This window comes from Cygnus olor, chromosome 2 (assembly GCF_009769625.2).
Source record: "Cygnus olor isolate bCygOlo1 chromosome 2, bCygOlo1.pri.v2, whole genome shotgun sequence".
NCBI classification, from domain to species: domain Eukaryota; kingdom Metazoa; phylum Chordata; class Aves; order Anseriformes; family Anatidae; genus Cygnus; species Cygnus olor.
In genome coordinates this window covers 152,713,293-152,740,123 of record NC_049170.1, presented here as the reverse complement: position 1 = coordinate 152,740,123, position 26,831 = coordinate 152,713,293, and the positions used below count along the sequence as shown (strand labels likewise).

At 37.8% G+C, this 26,831-nt stretch overlaps 1 protein-coding gene across 1 annotated transcript in view; it reads right to left on the bottom strand.

The window, feature by feature from the left end:
* TG (thyroglobulin) overlaps positions 1-26,831 on the bottom strand; it is a 155,014-nt gene that overhangs the window by 73,881 nt on the left and 54,302 nt on the right. The window contains exons 29-37 of the mRNA XM_040547274.1: positions 25,697-25,834; positions 24,304-24,480; positions 23,132-23,243; positions 22,501-22,580; positions 20,233-20,376; positions 16,804-16,869; positions 5,995-6,129; positions 4,729-4,893; positions 2,955-3,177 (exon numbers count right to left, since the gene is read on the bottom strand). Coding sequence (XP_040403208.1) covers positions 2,955-3,177; positions 4,729-4,893; positions 5,995-6,129; positions 16,804-16,869; positions 20,233-20,376; positions 22,501-22,580; positions 23,132-23,243; positions 24,304-24,480; positions 25,697-25,834 — 1,240 coding nt within the window. The remainder of the gene's footprint in view (positions 1-2,954; positions 3,178-4,728; positions 4,894-5,994; positions 6,130-16,803; positions 16,870-20,232; positions 20,377-22,500; positions 22,581-23,131; positions 23,244-24,303; positions 24,481-25,696; positions 25,835-26,831) is intronic.

Here is a 26,831-nt window from a genome sequence, read left to right as displayed (position 1 = left end):
ATCTGTTTGTCCAGCAATGTTAAAATAGCCTTTCAACAGGAATTCAGCCAGCTGGCCACATGCAGAAAATCATTTTCCAGCCACCATCCATATGATATTCATATGCTGAAGATCGCTCCACAGCACGAAGCAAGTGGATGACTTTTGCAGTCTAAATGCAGGCTATTTTGAAGCCAGTTCCATCTCCTACACAGACGTATTTATATCATATAATGAATCATGTAAAAGTGTCATAAATTATTAGGGAAGGAGCCAACAAGAGGCTATGGAAAAGACAGTAGTATCTCACAGAATTATTTCTAATCGTTATTTTTGATTCCCTTGTAAAATGTCATACTGAAGGTGAAATTTAATAGAAAATTACAAGGAAAAGGACAAGCTTTAGTTTAATTCTACAAAGTCTTCAATAAGGGAGATTCTCAGGAAGGTGATGTCACTCAACAACTCTCACACTGGCATAGAGAAGCACATATCTCCAACCAAAACTGCTCAAGTAATTTTAGGCAGACAAAATACAAATCCCCAGGTAGGACCCCAGCCAGGATAACCAGTCTTGTGCTATGAATTGCACAGTGTTCCACAGTGCAGCAGAACTCATCACCTGTGCTTTTTTGGCATCTCATCAGGAGTCCCAGCACTTCCAGCTCCCAGGACCAATTCATGCCAGGACTGACTCCGAGGAAAGGCTGCCACCTGCTGAGCAGGTCCACAGCTTTTCCAACAGCTGCACATTTTTATTTTTTATTTTTTGGAAGTCTTTGATCAGGTCCAGGTTGGTAAACAAATATTTCTCTTTTGTCAGTAATGGCAATATTCTAACATGAATTTCTTGTATAAAAATATTGTGCAATACTGATATACTCAGAAATAAATTTCTCAACACTTTTTATACACATGGATGCTGAAGTACCTCTAATTCTCCAAGCTAAGCTCAAATATATATATTTTTACATCTTAAATAAATAATACAAGATAATGGCCAAGTGTTCCACTGGCCTAAGGAAGCACTGAGAATTTAACGGATAGAAGCAGACTAACCAAGGTCCCTAAACTGCTCCTCACTGCAACACCAGGCATCGTCTTCAAAGAGAGACCACGTAGGCAGATGAGTCTTACCAAAGTCCTGGCAGACACCACAGTGTGTCTGCATGCACAAAGAGCTGATGGTGCATGTGTTAACATAACCGTGCAGCTGAAGAAACAAAAGGCCATGGTCTTACCAGATCCCTTCAACGTACACAAGGCTGTGTGCCTACTGTGGTTATGCTGTTAACACCCCCACAACTCAGGTGCAACCTGAAGGATGAGACCACCAAAGGGCAAATGCTCTTTCAGCTCCCCACGATAAGGTCGTAGCTCTTTTCACTCAGTCACAGGATTTACTAGAAACTTCTGGTAACAAGTCCTGAGCAGTGGAGGGACCAAACAGCTTCCATGTCTCTTAAATCTGTAGCCTCATCAGGGTGTGTTTCCACCAAAGCAGGTGGTAGTTTATGTCAGGTCTGCAGAGTGCCATCCTCCAAGCTCCCTTGCAAAATCTCTCTCTTTCTTAAGCAAGTAAGCTTTTGGCCAGATCTGCTAGCTCAAGTAGCTTGTCACTGACTACATAAGCACGCCTCTTGGTACAGGGATTTGAGCAGGACTGCATGGCCAGTTGTGGCTAGAAGGATAACAGAATCTCAGTAGACCTCAGGTTAGTGTTCTCTGTCTTGGAAGCACTCAGGTCACTAAAGCTCAGCTCTCAGCCCTAACTTCTGGAATCCCCTCTAAAAAAATGTTCACCGAATCCTTCCATCTGCTTCTCTCCTTTTCACTGTTTTGCACCTTCAGTCTCCTGTGTCTTGTTTTTTTTTTTTTTTTTAATCATTTTTTTTCCCTTGCAGCTCTTCACTCTTCATGCCTACTAGGGAACAGTCAGCTTTTTAACTGATAGGAATGTGATGAGCTATCAGCTCTCTTGTATCAACTTCCTGTATATGTGTACAGCATAGCTTGCTCAGGAGTGTTTCGTATGCTCTGTATTTTGCTTTCTATTAGATGCACCATGAGAAAGACCCTTGTTCCTAGCTATTGCTGCATTTCTGTTTGCTTTTTTTTTTTATTTTCTTTTTGTTTTTAATCCACAGTCCTGACATATTCCACAGTGGATATATTTTTAGTAGTGTCACTCAAACCACGTTTTCTTTCATCAAGAAATACGCAGTCACAATTTGTCATTTTGGTTTACCAAAGTAGCAATGTTCAGACCCATATCATAAGACTAAATGAAACACAAACATGCACACAAATGACATTTCCAAAGAGTGCCTCCAACCTAAACTCTGTAAAGCAAGTGAGCAGTGGTGTCTGTATAGCCCTGAAAGGCAGGGCTAACCACCGGGAAACATGAGACATAGGGACTTTGGAGAAATTTAGCCCTTCCACTAACATGGTTCCTATGTCTTGTTTCCTCTTAATGCATTACATAAAATGTTCAGAGCTTCAGTACTTCCAGCAGTTTTTAGACAGAAAAGTCTATTTGAGTCCTGACCTAGCTAGAACAAAGCTGAAAATATCTTCATTACACCCACAGCTTCTGGTTAAACCAGCATTAAAGTGCCCATTTGATTTAATACTCTACAAATTTATAGCTTAGCAGGACCAAAATATACTTCTTTGAATATAATACGTACTCAGAATTAAATTGAATTGACACTATACAGTATGTATGGAGTTATGCAAAGATTCAAGTGAATGTACTAAAAGTTGTCTTTTTTCTTGAGTTGTTTGCATGTGTTACCATATAGATAGAGAAATTATTCTTTTTGCTAAATGTAGTCCCAAAGTTATATTTATCTGTATGCTACAGGTTCTTTTTGCAGGAAAGAACATGAATAACTTGGTCATGACTCCAGCTCCTTTCCTACACCTGGGTGAAACAAGTGCTTCTGCAGATGCTCACAGGACTTCCTTACCGAGCCACAGTAGCGTTCCAGGTTTCCACCCAAGCAAACGGCTCTGGAGGATTGAAGCGCCTCTCTGCAAGGGGAGGTGCAGCATAGGGAATCCCAAGGAACTGGCTGATATTTCTCCACTCTGAGCCGATGCGCGCCACCTGGGATTTGCCGATCAAGTCTCCATGTGATGGAATGTACACGGATGGGGCTAAATCTGATTCAGAGATGGGCGGGAATAAATCTGTTGGGGGGTGGGGAGGAACAAAGGAAAAAATCATTCGCTTATTTAAGTTAGCACTGTTTCAGAAATGAAAATGAACAGTTTTAAATTCAGGCAAATGGAATTGAGTGTCTAATTCACTTCGGTAAATGGAGCACAGATAAATTTATGTTGTTCTCTCCCTGTAAAATACTTCATACTGTGCTAGATGCTAGCTACTGGATACAGACATGCAACTAATATGCTTTCCAAACACTTTCTCAAACATTTCCTCCAGGTAAGATATCACATTAGTATATATACCTAAGAGTTTTTCCAAAAAAAAAAAAAAAAGAAAAAAAAAAGGAGATTTTCAGATTCTTCCTCACTCCTAACTCTAAAAAGCAAGACACTAAACCTCTAAATATTTATTTCAGGTCAGAGAGAAGAAAGATTATTATTCGTTTGGGCTGTCACCAGGACAGATTTGCATTTCAGTCTCCTTATTTTTTAATTGCAGAAAACTAAGAAATATTCCTCAGTTTCATCTATTTTTTTTTTAATATATGGATTATATCAACCATTATCCATATATACAAAAAATAAAAAGAAACTTTTCCTTAATGCCTTTTCTTAAAACAAAGCTAAGTGATACCTGGTATTATTCCACTCTCAAAACAATTATTTGATAGGCAGGAACCAAATTTTAAAGCACACGACTAAAGACAAAACTGTTCATAAATACACCCAAGCTAGCTTTTGCAACTCAGTCTGTGATTCTGTTTCATTTGATAATGATAAATCCCTTTTTCTCTCACTGAGTTTGAACCTAGAATCTTCTCATTGATTGTCAGTTCTTCACAGAAACCTTGGTGAGCAGAAAGAAAATATTTCTCCCGTTTCCCCTTACTGTTACCTGGTTTCTCATAAAAGAAATAATCAGTGTTATACCAGAAGAAAGCATTTAAAAATATCAGGGAAAAAACAAAACAAACAAACAACAACAAAAAAAAACCACAGAACTTAGAGCTCCAAATAGGTACATAGCTAGACAACAAAACATTTAGCTGTCCAGACAACTTCTATTTTTCTCTGAAACTATTTTCAGTTATGTAAAAATATTAGTTGAACTTGAGTTTTTTGGGGGCGTTATTGTTGTTATTGTTTTCCTCCAGAAATGGTCCTTAAGACTTTCAATTAACAGTGGGTTTTCAACATTCTTTGTGTTATTCACAGATTTTTAAAAGGAAGAACATAAAGAAACAGCGACTGCAGATGACAAGGAAGGAGCTTGACTTCCATTAATTTTTTTTTGGTTGGATGGCTGGTTTTACGATTCTCCACTTTCCAAAACCTCTTGTATAGACTAAACTATTTTATGCCTCAGCGAGTAACATTTTTTTAATAAAATCTATTTGGGGACATTTTTCCGACCTGTTTGGCTATAATTCCACTAAAACAGCAATGGACACCTGTCCAGGAGACTTCCATAATTCTTTATGTTTACTGAGTATTTCCTTACACTCTCATTCACAAAAATTGTGCTCAGGCCACCACCATTGAGTTCCTTCCATAACCTTAACCTGCTCTTACCTTGTCTCCTGTAGATGTACGTAGCTGGCTCTTTGAGTAAAACCTGACAGCTGTGCCCTTGCAGGCCATGTAAGCATATCTGCGTATCAGGGTAAAAAAGGCATCTTATTGCTGAAGGCTTGATTTCCAGTGTAACAACTGTACACGTCTGGTTCTTTGAACATGCTGTGAGGTGAAACATGAAGAGACAGAGCAAATAAAATGTGTTCTCAAAGTGTTTTGTATGACATTTATGAGATGCTTAAAAGAAAGGTTTCACAACAGGTCAAGCAACAAGGATATGACTTAATTCTAAAGTATAGCAATGGGAGATAAAATGTCCCCATAATTCCCAAACGTTTTCCAAAATAGCCAGGGGTTATATTGGCTTTAAAATTGAGCATTGCTGCAAGAGAACTGCTTTCATGGGTTTTAAGGGAAGAAAAAAATCTTCTAATAAAGTACTGAGAATCTCAACCGGATTCTTACTGTCTCCAGGGAGTCCCCGGTGAAGGTTTCAGGATAAGAAAAATGACCCTCTTGCTCAACCTACCTTGTACTTTGTTACTGGAAAAAGAAAAACAAAAGTTACACTGCTCACCCTTATAAGATGAGGACCATTTACTGCAGAATGTAATATTATGAGGATGATCTTCACAGAACTATCTTCTGTACTACATGGGAGCAATAACTTGACTTTTTCTTGTTTCTATCCTTCTGCAGCATTTGAGGATTTGACATTTATAAACAACTAAAGCACTCTGCTCTCTAGCCAAACTCCTGATTAAAGAAACTCCCTTTGTTGTTACTACAGTCCAACCCCTGCTTCATCCCAGCTCTCAGTTAACCTGCCCTCACACACTATAGCTACAAGTTACTTTATATAATGGTAGATGGTTCTACCATCTGCCTCACTCCTGTGTCCAGTTACACAATAGTATCCCTTAACTATTCTTTAAAAAATAATGGCATCATCCCTTAAATCATTTGCTATTGTATTCTCCAAATTGCCCAGTGCCTGAAGAAGAGCTCTCTGTGCCAAAGAGGTGTCAAAATCATCCTACCACTGTATGGCATTTTATGTTTATTGTAACTTTCATTAGATAAACTGTTTAAGTTCGTACTCTAAAATTCAAAACCACTTTGACGGTCTTTAAAATAAGTAAAACGACTATTTCTATGTTGGTAGGGGGTTGAGGGGAAAGAGGGGTAAGGGAGGAAATATTCTTAGTGTTCCATTCTCATTACCCAATATGCTCTGTAAAGCTATGGTGATCCGTTTCTTACCAGATAGACAAAAGTCTTTGGCAGTGGCAAAGTCATTGGATATATCCCTGCTTACTTGCACAACTTCAAAGTTGGAGATAGATGAATCCATGAGAACAGAGGTTGCATTTAAGGATTGCCATATATCCAAATACTCTGTAAAATTAATTGTATAAAGAATAATAATTAGAAAATAAATAAAATAAAAAATAAATAACAGAGGAAAATAATACAGAAGTAAAAGCACTGGGAAGTTCTCCAGTGAGAGATTTTCACTTTTCATTGCACCAACTGGGAATAAAATAAATATAAAATTAAATGGCTTCTGATTGACTAGATGGTCCTGTCAAATTTGCAGAAGTAATGTACAGTTAGGTTTACAAAGGTATTCAGTTACTAAGGAGGTAAACTGGGAGGAGTTCTGTCCAGGACTTATGCATGCAATTCCCAGTGATTTACATAAAAGGTATCTGATCAAAACTTACAGGTATAATTATATTAAAGGGCACAGGTCCTAATGCTGCCACACAAGTGCCAGAGCAGGCACAGCACCTAACTCCTTTCAAAGCAAGTGGACATTCTGCATGTGACGGGGCACTGCCAGAACCCCAAGCAGACATCCAAATCTATATCTAAAACAGGAGCTTGTGTCCTAAGGTAGTCTCAGTCCTGATCACCTACAAGGTAAGTGTCTACATCTTAGTTAATTACACAAGACTCCTTTTATTGTGAGGAGGAACAGGTAGTTTTAGGATACAATATCTCCATCCTGGTTTAGATGTCCATGATGTCTGTAGAGGGAACCTCACTTTAATAGCTGAACAGAGATGTCTGTGTTGCCTGTATACATCTACATTCAAACAACAAGTCCTGACCTTACAGACTAAGTGAAAATAAGACAAGAGTTTTTGCAAATGTTATAGTTCATTTTTCTTCCTTTATAAATGATCAGCAAAACTCCCAGAGAAGGACATGCAATTTTCACAGATTTACAGATTCACAGATTCACAGATTTACTTTTTAAAGCCACAAGGATTATTTTGATCATTTTAGTTTGATTTCCTAGACGGTTAAATTAAATTCTATGAACTGTTCTAATGTCACATAACAGCTACATAATTAAAATTTCATTCCATTTCATGTAGATACGTTTATATACACATGTATATATATACACAGACATGCATATTCACAAATACACATGTACATATACATATATATGAACATATAGATTGACACTAGTATTCTTCAAATTCATCATATTCTGACTCACAATGGATTTCAAAAAAAAAAAGACAAACTTTTTCTCATACAAAAACATAAAATTATCTGCAGGCTGTCAATTTTTTACACACAAGTCAAAAAAGAATAAAAGAAAGCTCAGAAAAGAAAGTGTCTTTACTTATTTTAGTTCCTCTCATTTCAACGTATTTTAAAAGCCAAAGGGCCCTAAAGTGTCCTGCTGAGTCCTAAACAGGAGGTTGGCATTACCCTCTGTGTAATTGTAGGGTGAGGACAGAGCTTAGTCAGCTGCTACCTTGCTATTCTTGGTGAGCAGACCTTGTCCTGTTGCTTCAGTTCATTTACCACACAGATGCAAAAGTTACAATGCTTCATTTCATTAAAGATTTCTTTTAGTCCTTTGAGAAATGGGTACCTTGCAAAGTTTCCTTCCTCTCCTCACAGAGACAGCTGTTACCATACCACTCAACACTAAATCTGAAGCTGGGGTCTGAGATTAGAATGGAACGGAAGAGTTCAGTTGGAAGGGACCTTCAGAGATCACCAAGTCCAACTGTCTGACCACTTCAGGGCTAATGAAAAGTTAAAGCTTATTAACAAAGTCATTGTCCAAATGCCTCTTGAACACTGGCAGGCATGGGGCATCAACCACCTCACTAGGAAGCCTGTGCCAGAGCCTGACCACTCTCATGCTAATGATTATTTTCCTGATAACCTGAACCTCCCCTGGCTCAGCTTGGCTGTTTCACGTGTCCTGTTATCAGCTACCAGGGAGCACCTCCCTCTGCACTTCCTTCCTCAGGAGTTGTGGGGAGCACTGAGGTCACCTCTCAGCCTCCTTTTCTCCTGACTAGACAACCCAAATGTCCTTGGCCTCTCCTCACAGGGCATCTTCCAGCCCTCTTACCAGCTTTTTTTTTGCCCTCTGGATGTTTTCAAGGACCTTACTACCCTGTTTATTGTGGAGCCCAGAACTGCACACAATATTTGAGGTGAAGTTGAGCCAATGCTAAATATAGCAGGAGAATTGCTTCTTTTGACTAGCTGGCTATGCTGTGCTTCATGCATCCTAAGATGTGGCTTGCCCTCTTACTCACACCATCAGGGCTGTGGCATGGACTCCCTGCAACTTGGAAATCCTGGTGTTGACATACTTTTCCAGCTGATGAGAACCAAGACCAAGAACAGACCCCAGAGAAGCCGGGTTGTATCGTTTCTTGAGCAAATAGACAGAGAATAACAAGGAGTAAGTTAGATTTAGAAAATATTTTGTTCCAAATAATTCATGAAAACACAGGGGAACTGCCACAAACTAGGGCTCTACACTGATGCTATAACTCTTTGCCTTTGCAAGAAAAATCCTTCCCAAGGTAGTGTAAGCCTGAAGTAGTAAGGAGGCAATGACCCTGCAGTTGGAGCTTGACTGGTGCAACAGACCTACTGCATTTAATTATTTTATTCCTCTACGATAAGTGAACAGTCCATGCTCAAGAACAGAGCGGTTTTAATCATGTGTAAATTACTACATTCCATATTGTCAGTGGTTTCCCTGTTTTAAAACACGTTGAGTGACTCATTTTCTGAAAAAAAATGAACATGATTATCAATACAACTAATTATGTTTTTACATAAGAGCAATGTTGCAATCTTGCATGTTGTACAGTACTAATAATCAAGGTCCTACTGCTGGAACAAGTAAACTCTCTAGGTTAAGACAGAAGGCTTCAAATTACTGATTATTGGTTCCTTGGAAAAAAAAAAAAAGATTTTTTTCTCGATTCCTTTGAAAATCAGCAAGCCTGGGTGCATCAGTGGTTTTGGAAGATATTTCAACAGACTAACTCTGATCCCATAGCTTCCCTGACTCACCAAATGACCTTAGATAATGTTATGTAATCTTAGTATGCCTCAATTTGCCCATATGTCAAACATTCAGAAGCATTCTTTCTAAGCTAAATTTATATTTCCTACTTCTGTGTTAAAATATTTTTATTTTATCCCTTTATGTGGGATAGAGCCAAATTAATAACATTTATTTTAAACGTACATAAAGACACAATGACCACTTTCCAGCCCATGCTAGACACAGATCAGTGATTGTTCATGATGTGAACATCAATAGATCATTCATTCATACCTAAAATATAATTTCCTTTGCTTATTCTTTGCCCTGAATCTCACAGGAGCGACCCTTGCAACCTCCTACTATCCATGTGAGCTTTCTGTTCACTTGCACTCTTGCTCCTGGAGGGAGCACTCATAATCTCAGACCAGATTCATACTGACATGATGACTTCTAGTGTTGCCCCTTTCCAATCTTCTGCCCCACTGACCCCAGATGCAGATAAATGCAGAAAGACTAATGCTTGTTTTGATGATAGAGCAGGGCTCTTTGATCCAGAGCCATCCATGGCACCACCGGGGGCAGATATTTGTTGCAAGAAGACATTTTACCCATCGGTTGTTTCCTTCCTCGCTTTCCCCCATCTAGCAGCAGATACAGCAATGCCCACAGGCCATGCACACCCACTTCATTATGTGGACAAAACAGAGCTTTTCACACAGCTGAGCGAAACGTGCCTCATCTAGAAGCTGCTTTCACAAGGCATACAGCTTCAGTCTGGCACTGCCGTACTGAAAATGCATAATGCACCTGATGGGCTGGAACACATTTCTGGTTTATATATAGGTTCAGCTCTGCCCTTCCAAACCACATTTTGGCAATTGCTTTGATTGGGTAATTGCAGTACTCTGAATCCAGCCAGCCCTGTAACTTTTATTGCAAAATTATAAATGTCCCATAAAGAGAACTTATCTCTTCCAGATGTTCTTGTTTGGATAGGCAAGGTTTAAGACTGGATTTGCAAAAGGACTCACACTCTCTTCCTACTCAAGTCAGAGGATCACAAGACTGAAATAGATTTCCTGGGGGCACAGAGTCCAGCCTCCCACTGTCACAAGCAATTACATTGCAAAATCCCCTTCATAAAGTCAGAAAAACTTTCATCACTGACTGAAGTGAAGGCAAAGAAGGGTCAGTTCTCAGTTTGCTGGAAAATCTGACATTTCATACAAGGAAACAGAGATACAGAAGTGCAATAATGTAAGTTAAATTTAGAAGAAAATTCATGAACGTGAGGAGATACATAAGTCAGACTAGGTTAACATGAAGTTAAGGAGGTACATAAATCAGATCTTTGGGTCTACTATGCCTGATTTATTTTTGAAGATAAATTCTGATCTTAATCCTGAAGTTGTGGGCCATATTTAATAGCTCGGACTTAAGTCAAAAACATGCTCACAGACTGAACTCAGTGCTTTATATCCTTAGAATTCAGAGACTTTATTTTCCAATGAAGGCTGCTACCCTGTCTGTTTAGCAACAATCTCTAGAAACTGTGCATTGCCAACTCAGAGTGGACCTGCAGACAATATAATTTTAACATATAGTCGCTTCCCATTTTTGTCAGTCCACTGAGATTTGAATAATTCAAAAGGAGTCATTTTCTTAAAACTACCGCATAATAACTATAATCACACTTCAGACAAACATGTTCTGAACTAACAAATGAGTTATTTATGGCCTTTAGAGGCAAGCAATTATGCTATGCTGATGTGAAATGCAAACTTTCTCCCTCCTTCGGTACTGCCAATTATAGCAAATGGTATAGAACAGTAATATAATAATATAACTGTACCAGATATTTATCTAGGTTTAAAATAAACTGTTTAAAAAGGTTAAAATCCTCTTAGTTACGAACAATAAAATCAAATTTAAGACCAAAGACAGAATAATTCTACACCAGAGTTCCAATATGCTGTACACAGGCACAACAGATCAGTTTCTAGGAATGGATGAAAAAGGCTGTCTGTGTTTCAACACCAAAGACACAATATTGTGGGGAAAACAGAAAAACAAATAAAGCTATTAATCGTCATCAATTTCAATACTTATTAGAAAAAAAAAAAAAAAGAAAAAAAAAAGAGAGATTTCTTAGAGTCTCCTAGGCAAGACACAAGTTTCTGGGCAAGGTAGTCCAGTACAAGGATCTCCACCTTAACTGCAAGTAGCTTTCAGATGTTAACCCAAAGAATAATATCCATCTTTGAAGCTTTCAGACTGCTCCAGAGGTCTGCTTCTCTAGGCAGCAGTTGGTCACAAGTCTACTTGTGGTCTCAAGAAAGCCACAGGGAAAACAAAAGAATGGAAATCTGTTGTCCTAACCCCTCCAAGCTTCCCACTGTTCTCCATCACCTCACTGAGATTGGTATGGAGCTTCAGGGAGAGTCCAGCTCAGCTGACCGCATGCTACAGCACCTGTACTACTGTGAGCATCCCTGTTGAGACTGGAAATACCGTATGTGCTGAGATACCCTGATGGGAAATTTATTGTCATGTGGGAAAATCCTGTAGCCACTGTTCAGTCCTGCATCAAGGGAATTATGATAATCATCGAGGGATCACAGAAGGAAGAAACAGAAAGGACCTAACAGATCATGACATCCATATGCCTTGGTGGTTTCTCAACGAATTACTTAATTTGGGTGGAGTGGAAACTGAGCCCATATGATCCCTCCACATGTTTCGGTATACATTCTCCAGTCACGTGCAGAGATCAACGGTCATAATCTAGTAGCAGATGCCAGATCTAAGAAAAGTAGCCCTATCCTATTTAAAACTGAAGAATCTGAAGACACAGTCATTAAAGTTTAGATAAAATCTGATAATAAAGTACAAAAGCAGAAATTATACAACAATCCCATTCCTCCCTTCTGCATACTCATGAATATTTGCAGACTCTTCATTTTAAGTACAAGTAATTTTCTAAAAATCCAGGTAAGAAGGTTCACAGACCCTTTTACTTCTTTCAGTCTTAGTTATAAAGACATAAAAAATTTCTTCAGCTATAACACCTCTGCCGAAATTGTTTGAACAACAGTAGTATACGACTGTAGGATACCAAGTAATATAGGATTTATCTAAAAAAATAATAGTTCTTATCTTTCTGTATCTTCAACTGACTGCAGAAAGTTCCATCTCACATCTAATTATGAGACCTGGCTATTTTGTCATTTACTATAACATTTCTCCATATTCACAGAACTCAGCAGATTTCTTACATACTAGCATCAGTAAACCAAGACTGCAGCATGACTATCTGAGCATTTTCAGCACGGGCAATCTTAAAATAACAGCTGTCCTCCGATCTTTAAAGGTCACAGATCATACCTGAAACTAGCCACAGATGGTTCCATACTCACTGTCATCACAGCACATTAGCTTCTTTAGGGGAAAAAATGTTCCAAATGTAACAAGTAGGACTTTCCCAGCATGCTCAATATATGTATTTTTCAAGCACTATTTCTCAGCTAACAGAAACTGTGCAGTAATCACCACACAAGAGCCAGAGCATGCTCTGCTCCATATGATACAGAAATCAAAGTATACAAAACAAAAATTTATTATTTAGTTAAATATAGCACGTTCTGTTAGATATACTACAGATTAATGATGAATGTGACTTGGAGAGTTCATTCTGATATCAGAAACAGTATTGCAAGAAGACAGGCAAAGGATGAGGAAGCAATAATGAAAAAATCAGGCAAAAGGCACAAACCAAACCTCAGTGTACACCTCGCCTGCCTCCTGGCAGATAGCACTGACTTGCAGGCATGACTTTTGGGCCATAAACATTTCTTCTAAGGAGTGTTCTCTAGCCTGGCTATTCAAGGGAAAAGATGGAGAATTTTGACAGTTTTTTTTTTTTTTTTTTTTTTTTTTTTTAAATCTAAGAATGACACTTCAACATCTCCAGGGCAAGGAGATTCTACTCGCTCTCCAGAGATGCTCAAATTTGAAGTGACATCCTTCCATAAGGGTAGAAATGGAGAAACTGATATTCAACAATGTTGCCTCTGGTGGGATATCCAGAATTCCTCAAAATACCTTCTTACAGATACATAAGCTAGCAAACCACCAAAGTAAAGACAGAAAAGGAGCCAATAGTCCTATTAATTTGAGCTAGAAAAAGCTGAGGCATGTGTGAATGTGAGAGAGACCTTTTTTCAGGATGAGTGTTAAAACAGCTTTTCTGTACAATTACTAAGTGAAGGTCCCAGCCAGTTTTCAGATAGATCTAAAAGACAACTTGATGAAGACAGCTTGATCCAAGATGCAAGTCTGCCCATTTCTCCAGCCTGTTGAGGTCCCTCTGAATGGTAGCACACCCATCTGGTCTGAAAGCCATGCTTCCCAGCCTTTTATCATCTGAAAACTCATTGCAAGTTGACTCTAACCCATTGTCCAGGTCATTACTGAAGATATTAAACAATATTAGCCCCAGGCTTTATTAGCCAGAGGTATAAAAGTGACTGCCCTTCAGCTGAATTTTGTGCCACCGATCACAACTTCGTACCCGGCAGTTCATCCAGTATTTAGTCCGCCTCATTGTCCACGTATCTAGTCCCTACTTCACCCATTTTTCCAGGAGAATGTTATGTGAGACTGCATTGACAGCCTTGCTGAAGTCAAGATCAAGAGCATCCACTGCTCTCTCTTCATCCACTTAGACACTCACCTGATCATAGAAGATGATCTGGTTGGTCAGGCATGATCTACCTCTCATAAAACCACACTGACTACTCCCAAACACCTTCTTATTTTTCACTTATCTGGAAATAGTTTCCAGGATCTGTTGCTCTATCACTTTCCCAGGGACTGAGGTGAGGCTAACTGGCCTATAGTTCACTGGGTACTCCTTGCCCTTCTTGAAGACAGGAGTTTGCTTTTCTCCTGGCCTCAGGAACCTCTCCCCAACACCAGGATTTTTCAAAGAGAGTGGCCTCCCAATTACATCAACCAGCTCCATCAGCACACTTGGATTCATCCCATTAGGCCCAAGGGGCTTGTATGTCCAGCTTGTTCCCTAACCTGATCTTACCCCCCTAACGGTAACTCCTCCTTTCTTCAATCTTTGCCCCTGGTCTCAGCCTGGGATTGCTGAAGCTTTGACTTACCAGGAAAGATTGATGTTAAGAAGAAACTAAGTACTTCACCCTTTTCCATATTCCTTGCCTTCAGATCCCATTCAACATCAGACCTGCATTATTCCTACTCTTTACACTGCCCATAATACTTGCAGAATCCCTTCTTGATAAGGCTGTTCCCATTGTTCTATGCTCCTACATGCCTTTAACCCTCTATCAAGAAGGAAGACGAATAAAACAAGTGAAGCATATACTTCCCATGAGACTGAAAATAAGCCTGCTAATTTGGGTTTCTTCATAACATGTCAGACACTGAAAACACAGCAGATTTGGAATGGAGGAGTGCTCCGTACCCCGACTCCAAATGTGCGGAAGCAAAGTGCTGGAAACTCTGTCCTGAGCACTGCAAGTTGGATACCAAGAAAGTGAGGTAGCCAAACGCATTAACTGTCCTTCAAAATATAGGCTTTACCTGGGTTTCAGTAAACTTGGACTCTACATCAAATATAACATTAACTTAGATATTTCACAGAACCTTCTGGCAAAGTATTCAAATTTAAGTATCTTTCTGATCTTTTGATGGAAAGTTTTCTCTCTATATATATGCTTTAATGCACACGCAAATCATACACACGAGAATGTCATTGGACAATGATATTTTCTCACACTCATCATCTGGCTGCCACACTCACAGGGACAGTAACAGGGACAGCCACCTGCCTCTTCATGAAAAGCTCTATCCACTTGGGTGGTTAAACAGACTTTTGCAGACCACAGACTTCACAAGTTGCTTTGTATTTGGAAAGATGACCTGGAAATGGGTGTAGGAAAAAGGTTTTTACTAAGGGTAAGATGAATACCTAACTTGCTGTGGCTAAGTTCTGGACAGCCTCGAGTGAAAATCAGATGACAGATAAGGCTTAATTTCCTTTAGTGTTACTTAGGTCACTATTTTCCTGCTTAAGCACACAAGAAAAACACAAAAGTAAAATCACAAAATGTGTACTAACCAGAGTGGGAGGAACAAAGCTTTAGTAAAGCAGGTTTCTTTTTTTCCCCCAGTTTGCAAAGGAATAGAATTGTCCACCCTACATGCTACCCTACTAGCTTTTCCCAGCATTTCTCACACACTAAAAAAAGTTTTCTGCCTACTTATAAGAATAGGGGCATTCCTTTTACTACATTAAAGTGATCGTTATAAAAGCAGAAATTCTACTAACAAATACAAATTGTCTGAACATGAACATAACTGGTAATCATAGATAAGATGATAAAATAGTTAATAATAAATTCTGCACTTGATGTTGAAAATGCTTTGCAAATATTAACCACCTCCTGCAAGCCCTGTTGCAGCTGGTTTAAGGAAAAAGAGAAAAACAAGAAAATTAGCAAATTAAAAGATTTTTTCATGATAAACAGGTAATCAAGGGCAGAGATGGATGAGACTCTGCAATTTCAGTCTAACCCAAAGATTAAATCAAGTTGTATAATGACTAGTCAACCTGCTTCCTTTCTGTTAAACATAGCATTTAGCAGACATGCTGTGTATTTATGGAAAGGATGCATCAGGGAAGCGTGTAGCTCTTAACAATTTGCATATGTTTTTAGGGTGCAATAAACACACAGCCCTGAAAGAGAGCGGTTAAGTTTCATTTATTAAGAGGATCCACCCACTTTTAAAATAACACATGCAAGTATCATAAGATTTACTGCAAGACTGAAATAAGTTTTCTTCCTCATAAAAAAGACAGTACCATAGCAATTTACAGCATCTCTTCAAAAGTGGGACCCAACACATATCTGAAATACGACATTTCTTGTTACCCAGTTCTGAATAAACTTTGAGATAGTATTCTCACCGTTTTGGAAAACTGTAAACAAGGACTAGAATTTATCATTCTTCTACATCAATTCTAAAGTGGTGCAAGCCTGCCTTAATTTCTGGAGGGATTTTTCCTGTCATCCTCTTGGTTTTTAAACAAAAAGCTTTAGAGGAGAAAACTAGATTCACTAATTTTGTCTTTGCATCTCTACTGCAATTGTTTGCATTAATCTGAAAACTCATTGTCACTCCTCGCATTCAGGAAAATCTTCAGCACATATTTACAGCAACTTCTGGCAATTTGTCTAATCTGGCATTTTGCCCTTGCCATCCTGGCAAGCACCAGATGCTTCAGGGAAAGTGTTAGAAACCCCACAGCAGTTGACAATAACGCAATAACCAGCTTTTTAGGAGGTTTCCCTTGACAGAGCTTTTCTTCATTGGCCACTGAAGTACAGTGTGAACGCTCACATCCATTGAAAGTCATGTGACATCTGCACTTATAAATGACAAATTTCTTTGTCAATCCTGCCAAATATTTTGGCTTAGTGACCTTATGGCAGTGACCTTGAGGTATATTAAACCAGCAGTCAGGCTGGAAAAAATTCTTCCCTATAAATGACTAATGACTAATAAAAAGAATACATACAGCACCTGAATGAATAAACTCATGGGAAAAACAACCACCACTTCATTATAGCGTGATTTTTTAGGAAAATGAACAAAACAGAGGATGCATCCAGGGTTTTTTTTTTGACTTAATACAGGAATACACTTACCACTTTCTGGCCTGAAAGGTAAACTAACAGGCGGACACAGGTTAGAGATGGTGTTCGTCAAATCAACTAAAAGTAAAAAACATAAAATGTATGAACAAAATTGCACTCGAAGGTTTAAAATGTAATCAATACCTCAGTATTCCCCACGTCATTTCTGAGATATGAATGTTGCATCTTCTCACCATAAGCACCAAGAATAAGAATCTGAGCCTTTTCTGTTATCTAACCCTTTTTGTTTGTATATGAAATCAGACATCCCCCAATTTATATATTTATAAACATTCCTACAAACACTTTGCAAAATGCAGTTATTTATGAATAACTCATTTCAGTAGTTTTGCTTTTTTTTTCCATGCCCCACTCTGTATTCAGTTTCTTGAATCGGAAGAGACATGATATTTTCTGTTTCCTGATTAGCAAACTGGAATTTCTCAAAAGGAGAATTAGGAACAAGGCAGTTTCCAGCAGGAAACTTTTCAAATTAAAATTCAAATAATCATTCATATTTTCCACATATGAAGCTTCTCAGTTGCTAACATTTCCCTTAAAGGTTTTGCAATCTTAAATAACAAATAATACCTTGCCCTCATGCAATCATATTATGCAAAACACTTCAACTAATTAAATGAGTTATAAATCCTCTACTATTACCATCCAACAGATGCTGAAGATGAATCCGATTTTTTGTTTGCTTCTTCCACTTTGTATTGTCCATGCATGCAACCAATATAAATGTCTAAATGCTCATGATTTTTACCACTCTCATTGACATTAGGATCCTGGATATAGCCCTAATTCTTCACTATCTCTTTAAAATGTTACTATACATTCACCATTTACTGGACTGCAACCATGACTATACATACCTAGACAAATTGCTCATGAGCAGAGCGGCACACATGTAAACATAACATATTATAAAATGCAGAGACATGAGCACTTTCCTACAAGCAGAAGATGGGGACTAAAACTAAAGACCCCACCTCGTAATAACTTCCCACTACGTACTGTAAATTCCTCCTTCAGATTTCACTCATTCTTCCTTTCAGCCTGAGTCTTCTTGTTCCTCTTCCTGGTTCCCAGACCCCCAACACACCAGCACAACTGACACAAATTTTTGTCTGCAAATATCTTTATTTGCATACACATCTGTGCCTTGGTGGAAAAACATCTGAAGCTTCCTCACTACATAAGGAAACATCACCGTTTCTCCTAACGCTCCCCCTTTTGCATACACCATGGGCTCCTCTTCATCATTCCTCTGTCTGTGAAGCAAGAAGCATCCTTTATTTTTAGACGTTTCTTTATCAATGAGAGGAAAAAATATTCCAAGAAATGCAAGTGTATCTACGCATCTGCCGACTCATCCTCTTCACTTTGCCTTTCTACCGCTCTTCATTCTTCTCTCCTAGTTGCGTCTCAGCTCCTCCTGCCCACAGGCTCCTGACATTGTCTACCTTATCTGGGCTGTTGTTTCCCTCCTATCATGCTAGACCCTCAGACTGCCCTCTGCAAGCCCACACATTGAGAATTTAACAAATCCTGTAAGCTTTCGTGACAGCTCCTCAACTCTGTGCTGCATCTTCTCTTTAGCAAGGGTTGCACCACTAGAGGAAGAAATGGATGCTCTAGTGGGCAGAGTGCCACCGTGGGGCTTGAAAAGTTCCAGAACAAGTTCGTATTTCAGAGACTTCCAGTGTGAATTAGGGTTTTATTTAAGTTACCAACACTGAAAAATGCAGTGCATTGCAAGGATATCTGATTTAGCCCTACACAACTTCAACAGGATATGTACTGGGCGTTATATACCCACACTATATGCCTCCCCTTTCTACTCAGATATCAAAATTCTTCTCGACTCTACAAGAAATTAGGGAAGTTAAAAGCAGTAAAAAAAATGCTCCTAATTACTGTCATTTGGCTCAAATTGTCTCCCTGATTCTGCCAATGTCACCAGACCGGCCTCATGGGGCCTCCCTGCTTCTAGTGGGGTTCATCTATGAGAGGTAGGAAGTCCAGTGTTGTTCAATGGACTGTCCAGCCAACCAAAGCTTTCCATGCGTTTCTTCTCTGATCTCTACAGCACTCCTTCCTCTCAGTGTTTTAAACCAGAGACATTTCAGAGTTTCTGAGATTTTTCCTCTAAATCATCATTTCGATGTTCCAAAATGTCTCCCACAATAACTAAATAACATTCTCTTATGCCATATTAGGCCAAATATAGATTCTGAAGCCAAAAAAATAAAAAATAAAAAAAAAATAGGAGCTGATGTGATACAGACCTGCACTAACTTTTGCAGCCCTCTTCAGAATACCAATTATCTTAATGAACAGTTAAATAGCTGCTCTGAAATGCACATTGCCTCCACCCTATGCTCTGCAAGATGCTGTGATGTTTGTTCTGAACTATTCTTTTGCATCAGAGAAACAATAAGATATTTCACTTTGTAAACATCTTTCATTTTCTTCACCCAGTTCACAAAAGATGTTAATCATTAGAATAGTAACTCGAAAAAAGCTAAGTGAAAGCCATTTAGATATTTGCTGTCCATGGAGGTGTTAGCTAGAGAGGACAGGAAAATAAAATTTGTACTTCATCCAAAAATGTCCATTCTGCAGATACCACGGTTACTGCTATGGACAGTCTTCAGTTTGTGCTCAGTTCCAACATGGAATGTGATGAATTTTATATAGGTGTATATACATATATTGTTCTCTTAGCACAGATGAAATAATGGCTTTCCTATTCTGAGATATGATAAAAGATATTTTCATGATAGCTCTTAGCTTGAAGTTTTGACCCTTGCTATTAGCAACTGTGTTTTTTCATTTACTTTGATGAAATAACTTCTTGAGTTAATAAAATTATCTTTTGTTTCAGTATGGAAAAGAACATTAATTTTGACTAGATCTAGTTTTGATTCCACTTCAGGAAATAACCTAATGTTTCATAACTTCTCTTCAGTTTAAACACATGATGTCTTCTTGTTGCCTTAATAATACAGTGCTACCTTAGAATATGGCTGCTTTGGTAAAGCAGCGGAATTTTAAATTCTGTAACAAAACCAAACCTTTGAAGCAACCCATCCACACACATTGTTAAACCATAAGCCAAGCAGAGAGAAACAAAGAATGATTTCTTGACCAGGACTGCAAAACAGAACAGAATATGTTTGGATTCCTTTATTGGCCACAATTCTCTCATTCAACCTGAGAAATTCTATAGAGGTATTTCTATTCCTTATCTTTAAAAATTGAGATTAAAATACACTTTTCTTTCTCTCAGACATACTTGTCTGCCTTGTCTGTTTTCTGTGTTTGCAAATGGGTCTGTCACCTGAAAGCTGAAGCTTCTGTGCATTGAAGCTAATTAAGAGGATCCAACATGCAGATACCAGTCGGCAGGGCCACATGCTCTGCAATACTTACCAGGCTTTTGATACCAGCCAAATGGATGTATTCTGACTTCAGCATCTGGCAAACTACAACTTGAAATTTGCCAAGCACTTCTTGATTCCTCGGCACATGTCTGAATTCCTAGGCTGTTCAGAGTCAGGCACACAATCTTTCCTCCTGCCAAGGAAATAAATAGTTACAGAAATGAGGAGGAAAAATTCCCATGTTAACAATTTGCATGTTAAAAGAAATTCCACTGACTTGGAAATTAAATGGAAATACCTGGCCAATACAGTTTTACCATTAGTAAAAATCCTGTCCCAAAGTCAGAGTCCCTCCTTTGAGCAAGCAGCCCTTTCTGATTAATTCAATCTTGAAAATTAAAAATCTGTATGTATATTGAAACATAGCTCCTACTTAAATCAAAGATAAAAATTATGCCTTTCAAAGAGCTAATACAGATATTTCTGTACCTAAGAATTGTAGGCTTTGAAACACAAAGTTTCTTTTAAGATTTATTCTATTTCATGTGAAAATTACAACTGAAATTCATCTTCACTACAGTACTAGATGTCTGAAATGCTATAGATAATAAATATTAATCAGATTAACAAAAAGGTGTCAATTTCCTATGTTTAACGCTTTAAAATCCTTAATTTATTTTTAGAACTATTTAAAGAAACTTAAAGTTGTACTCACTTAAGACTTCAAATTTCACATGGTCATATGGAGGTATGACATTTGTCAACTATTTTTTATTTGCACAGTAATTCCAATGTGAAATACATTGGATTAATTTTTCAACCTACTCTTTTCTGTCTGTGTGAAAAATTTGCCTGCTTGCCAAAAAAAAAGATGTTAAAAACATATTTGAAGTGTTCCAAATTCTCAAGTGAATCATAAAAACAGTACTTTCTAATAACCTCAGAGAGAGTTGGTTAAAATAGAGAGGATTGGGTTGGAAGGGACCTTAAAGATCACCCAGTTCCAACCCCCTGCCATAGGCAGGAATGCCGCCCCCTAGACCAGGTTGCCCAGGGTCTTGTCCAGCCTGGCCTTGAACACCTCCAGGGATGGGGCATCCACAGCTTCTCTGGGCAGCCTGTGCCAGTGCCTCACCACCCTCTGAGTGAAGAATTTCCTCCTAACATCTAATCTAAATCTCCTCTCTTTTAGTTTAAAACCATTCTCCCTTGTCCTATCATTATCTGACTGAGTAAAAAGTTGCTCTCCATCCTTTTTATAAGCCCCCTTTAGATACTGAAAGGCCGCAATGAGGTCTCCCAGGAGCCTTCTCTTCTGCAGGCTGAAGCATGCAACAGTTCTGAAAACAAAGTTGACCATTTTAGGTGCCTGAATCTGAATTTGGAATAAAACATTAAAATTATTTCATTGACTTTTACCTGGAAAGCATCCAATTTTAAACACCTATTGAATACTTTGTTTTAAACAGAGTAATTCCTTTAGAGTCAGTGGAGAGAAAGAAAAGTATCTCCAGAATAGATCTTAGAGAACCAAAGCCTTTAATGATCCTATAAATTGTGTTTATGCATGCCTCTGCTGAATATAGAGAGAGCATAGGTTGACAATACCGTTAACTTAGCCATCTCAGGTAAATAAAATATGTGTGTTTGAGTTTTCAAAGACTCTCAGGTCACACATACTTTTAAAGATCTGATTTCTTCTGTCTAACAGAAATGCTACTTAAATGTTACTTAGATGTCTTAAGATAACTTAAATACTAAGGGGTAGAACATAAGCAAATTGCATCTGTCCCCAACCACTCTTCCTGACGTAGAGGACCAAAATTTGGAAGCAGAAAAGTTCAGAAATACAAGAAAATGAAAAGTCTAAGTTACCCCAAAGTGCCCATGGACATTGTGTACTTAACCTGCATTTAAACAGGAATATTTAGGTTTCTAATTGAGCTGTCTTAGGCCTTAAAAGAAAAAAATGAAACAACAGAAAATTTCACAAAAAGTCAACAAGCATATTGGAAGAGGTGCTGATAAATAACAAATAACAGTTTCGTACAGTTTTATCAGTTTGAGCATCATGCTTTTGGAACTGCAGCCTCTTAAGGACTCATTTTCCTAGTAATTTCTGCTATGGTGAATATGTTATTGGGCTGAACTTCTAAGGAACAGTTAAGATCACTTGAAAAGATGTTAGGAAGGGTTGGGTATGATCCACTAAGGTTTTTAAAGTTGCAGTTCATAGGAAAAGGATCGTAAAGTTTGGAATGCTGAAGATTTAAAATATTTATAATAATAATAATAATAATAACAGTGAAAAAAATACCTGACAGCTGAGAGTCATTAAAAAAACCAAATCCTGTGCAACAGGGGTCAGCATCACACCAACGCTCACACTCAAAAAAGCTGGGAATAGAAAAATATTATTACTTTTATTATCATTAATAATTTTTCTCTGTCCTAGAGAAGGGGAGATAGGATATTGCACAGGGAAGAAACACCAAGAACCTGTAGAGAAGCTCTGCATGATAAGACTGCCTCGTGGTTCTTCATATTTCATAGATACTTCCACATATTTCCATTTTTTAGATGAAATTACATTCAATCAGTATACATCTACCAGATTACATCTAATAATTTACATGAATATTTTGATAACTGCCCTAAAAGTATCAGCATAAATTTATTTTCTGCTAAGAGATTTAACTGGCCAAGCAGCAATTTAGTAGAAGTATAAGTACTAAATCACACATATATAATTTATAATTAATTACACACCTTATTATTTATACCTCAATTATAAATTTCCTTTAAATCATATGCCATTTTTGTTTGTTAAGTATTCTCACATAATGCTGTTCTTGTATCATCTGATCCTGTTCATCTGCATAACATTGCCTTGGTATTTCAGGCACGGTTAAAATTCCAGTAAAAGCAAAGAAACAGTCATGTCCTACCCATCTGAAACTGCTTTTCTGCTCATGTCGGTCTTATTCCTCACTGAGATCCCCATTACTTTCTGGAATGGTACACGTGTGTAGAAGCTCTTCACAGAACTTTTCAGAGTGACTGGCACAGAAAAGAAAACCAAAATCAGGGAAAAATCACCTTTTATTTCTAATTTATGTATGCTGGTCAAGTAACAACATGGTAAGTATAAAGCTTACATTCCTGTGCTACAATGACCTTAGTCAATTAAAAGACATTTTTACACTGTCACAGTAAATGTAGGAGAGTTAAGCCTAAAGATGCACAAAATTCCAACAAGTGAAGTCTCTAAAAGCCGATCAAAGTACTCTGCCAAGGAAAGACTTCTAACTAAGGACTTTGGTTTTGGATCTGTATTGACATGAATACATCATTTTGGTCCAAAAACTGGATCACAGATCCAGATGGGAAGAATCCAGTGTGTATGCTCATGTGTTATTGTATTTCTGGCTCCCCCAAAAGTCACAGTTTAATCATTGAATTCAGTGGATTTCTATGTTTTTTGTTTGTTTGTTTGCAGCAAACGTATAGCTTCCTGCACAGCGATAACAGGCTTACTTGTCTCAGTTTCCTCATGTGAGCAATATAAGAAAACCACTGAAGTCCCCACACATTCAAAGAGTGGAGGTTAGAATCCTTGTCTATAACACTGGATTTGCTTTTTTTAAAAAAATAAATAAATAAAAGATAAAAAATTACACTCAACAAGAATGCATTTAGATAAATATACTTTCACTTTTTGTATTGCTTAACTACCATGGAAATTTTGATGGTAGAAAATGGAATTGTTGTCATCCCTATGACTGTCTGTTTTCACCCACATTATAAAAACACCTAATACCTGAGACAGATTATTTGAGCTACACTTGGCCACTCTGAACTGGGAATAACCAAGGCAGAGAATTAAACTTGTAGTTAATATCACTGAAGTGTAATCACCAGCACTTTGAAGAAGACACCACTCAAAGAATTGTTAACTGCAGAAATGAAAAGTCACACCAGGACAGCCTGGCCTTCACTTGCAACATCACATCCCAGCACTAATTTATACATTCAGACTTTTTTTTTTTTTCCTCAGAGTCAAGAGCCAGCTTGCATTGCCAAGGTTACAGCACACATACATTCAAATCCCATAACTTACCTATTTTTCGATACAATGCCTGTGGTTGCCAGGGTAGGACGGTACGACAGTTCTCCGCTATCTGATCAATGCTGCCATCACAAATTTGTGCTGCTGGATACAGGGTACACACAAAGTATGTGTCTGTGGCATTTTGAAGATCTGCCATTTGACAAAATTCATCTTCTTGTGCACAACCTACGAGGCAAAGTCACTAAACTTTAGACACACTAGGGTTTCCTTCCTCTCTCTTCAGTGTACTTCATGCTATCAATCAGCAAACAACTGAAAGTGAGAATTTCAATTTTATCCTATTACAATGCAAGAGAAATGGGGACAGATTCTGTTTCTAGTTACAATGAAGAGCAAATTTACTTGGAGAGCACAGAAAAGGAGCTATACCACAGCTGATTGGAAAGATATGTTCTCCAGCTGTGACAAGCATTAGTTCAGTGTATTGGTGCCACTGACACTGTGACTTGAAGATCTGTATTTTTTTTTCTTTTTAGTAAATTTGACATACAAACTGTATAATCAAGAAAAACTGTATCGCTTGTTGGTGTCTTACTTTAAAGAATAAAAAGGACAATAAAGTTAAATATTTTCTAAAACGTTTTATGAATTGTTTGCAAACAATTTCTGAAATGTTCATACATAACAAAAATAAATATAACTTTTCCAGAATCAACTGTTCAATGAATTTGCTTGCAAAAATTTGCATTGAAATTTGGTCCAAGGTAATAAAGCACTTTCAGAAAAGAAACAGAGTAGTCAAACCCATTTCTTAATTGCTGTGGCAATGACTTCTGTAAATGCGTGTGTCAATGCTTAATTTTAGACAGGCATATTTTTACTGTCTTCTTACAGTGATCTTTGTACACTGTCTAGTGCTCTCACTTCTGCCTTCCTGGTAGTCAGAGCTAGAAATTCTTCTCCATTTATCATGTCAAAATATACTTCATCATTAACCCCAAAATATCTGTATTTTTCCACTAGTTAGAAAACTATATTTCAAGAATAGCAAAGTATTGCCTATGCTGCCAAATCTTCTACTATTCTTGCCCATAACATATTTATAGAATATTAATAATTATTATAGAATCATAGAACCATAAAGGTTAGAAAAGACCTTCAAGATCACCTAGTCTAACCATGAATGATGGGTACCCTTTCTGCCACAGTAGAAGATGATCATGAGGGGGCCCCAACAGAAAATTCAATATAGCTGGCTTCCATGAAAATTTTGTGGTTTTCCCCTGAAAAATATCTAGGTCCAGATTTTATTGTTATAATTATTGTAATTATATTATAATTAGTATTATTAGAATTATTATAATACCTATATTCTGTAGAAAGATTTAGGTTAATTATCTCCTTACTATCCTACAAAATAACTGTCTGCAAGATATCTTACGTGTGAGACACCAAAGCACCGCTTCCTCCGCTGAGTACTTCTGCCTGAAAACCCAGTACTGCTGGTAAGGAATTGAATAGTTTGGGTTGCTTTGTATCTGGCTGTTGTCCATTAGGTAGAAAAGATCCTTTGTGGAATCTGAGATTCAAACAAACAAACAGCTCAAGCCCACAAAAGTTATGGTCTGGAATAAATTAAATTTATTTACATATAAAATTTTGTCTTTCAAGTAAAGCAGCTGCAACCATTTTGTAATGTTAACATCACCAAAGGTTCCAACCTTTGGTGGAATAGTCCAACCACAATTACTGATGTTTGTGTAGGCAATGCTTCCTTGTTGAACTGCACCGAACAACACAGCATTGCCAGAATATTTCCACCACCAAAAAATAAAAATATAAAAAAAAAATCACAGCTCCTAGAAATAAGAAGGCTCTACTCTGTCATGCAACACATCTGTCTAACAATGAAGTATGATTTCTTGGAAGATATTTATAATATCTTGATCAATCTAGTTTTATTGATCCAAAATGCAGCAGTTTCCTTAGTTTCCTTATATTTCCTTGGGAAGCTATTACACCTCTCAGTTACATGTTTTCTTAACAAGCTTAATATCTATTTCAGACATTTAATAGTATTTCTCCTAATTCATGCTCCCACTGACCATATTAAATAACTCCTTTGTCTTCTGCCTGTGGTCTTTAGACATGTATACACTGCTCTGCATCTCTTCAGCTCCCTCTGAAACAATCACAGGAAGTTCAGGCTGTTTTAAAATTAATCCCTTTAAATAAGAGTCCTAGAGCAATATTCAGAGAAATGGACACTCTTGCAAATTTCTTCATAAACACCTTTCTATTTATGAAATGTCATCAGCAGGTCTCATCACCAGGTACTCCAGCATTGTGAGAGTTTCTTGCTGTTTAACCATAGATGAATTGAAACAGCCAGACAAAAATGAATATAGAAAATCAAAGACACATAACTGCAGCTGAAATGCCAAAGAATGTACTGACATGCTGTGAGTGCACAATCATTTTGTATTTCTATCAGAAAATAGAAAAGAGACATTACCATGTGCTCTAAGCACGATCACCAAGTAATTAAAAACTCTATAGACATTTTCCCAAATGTA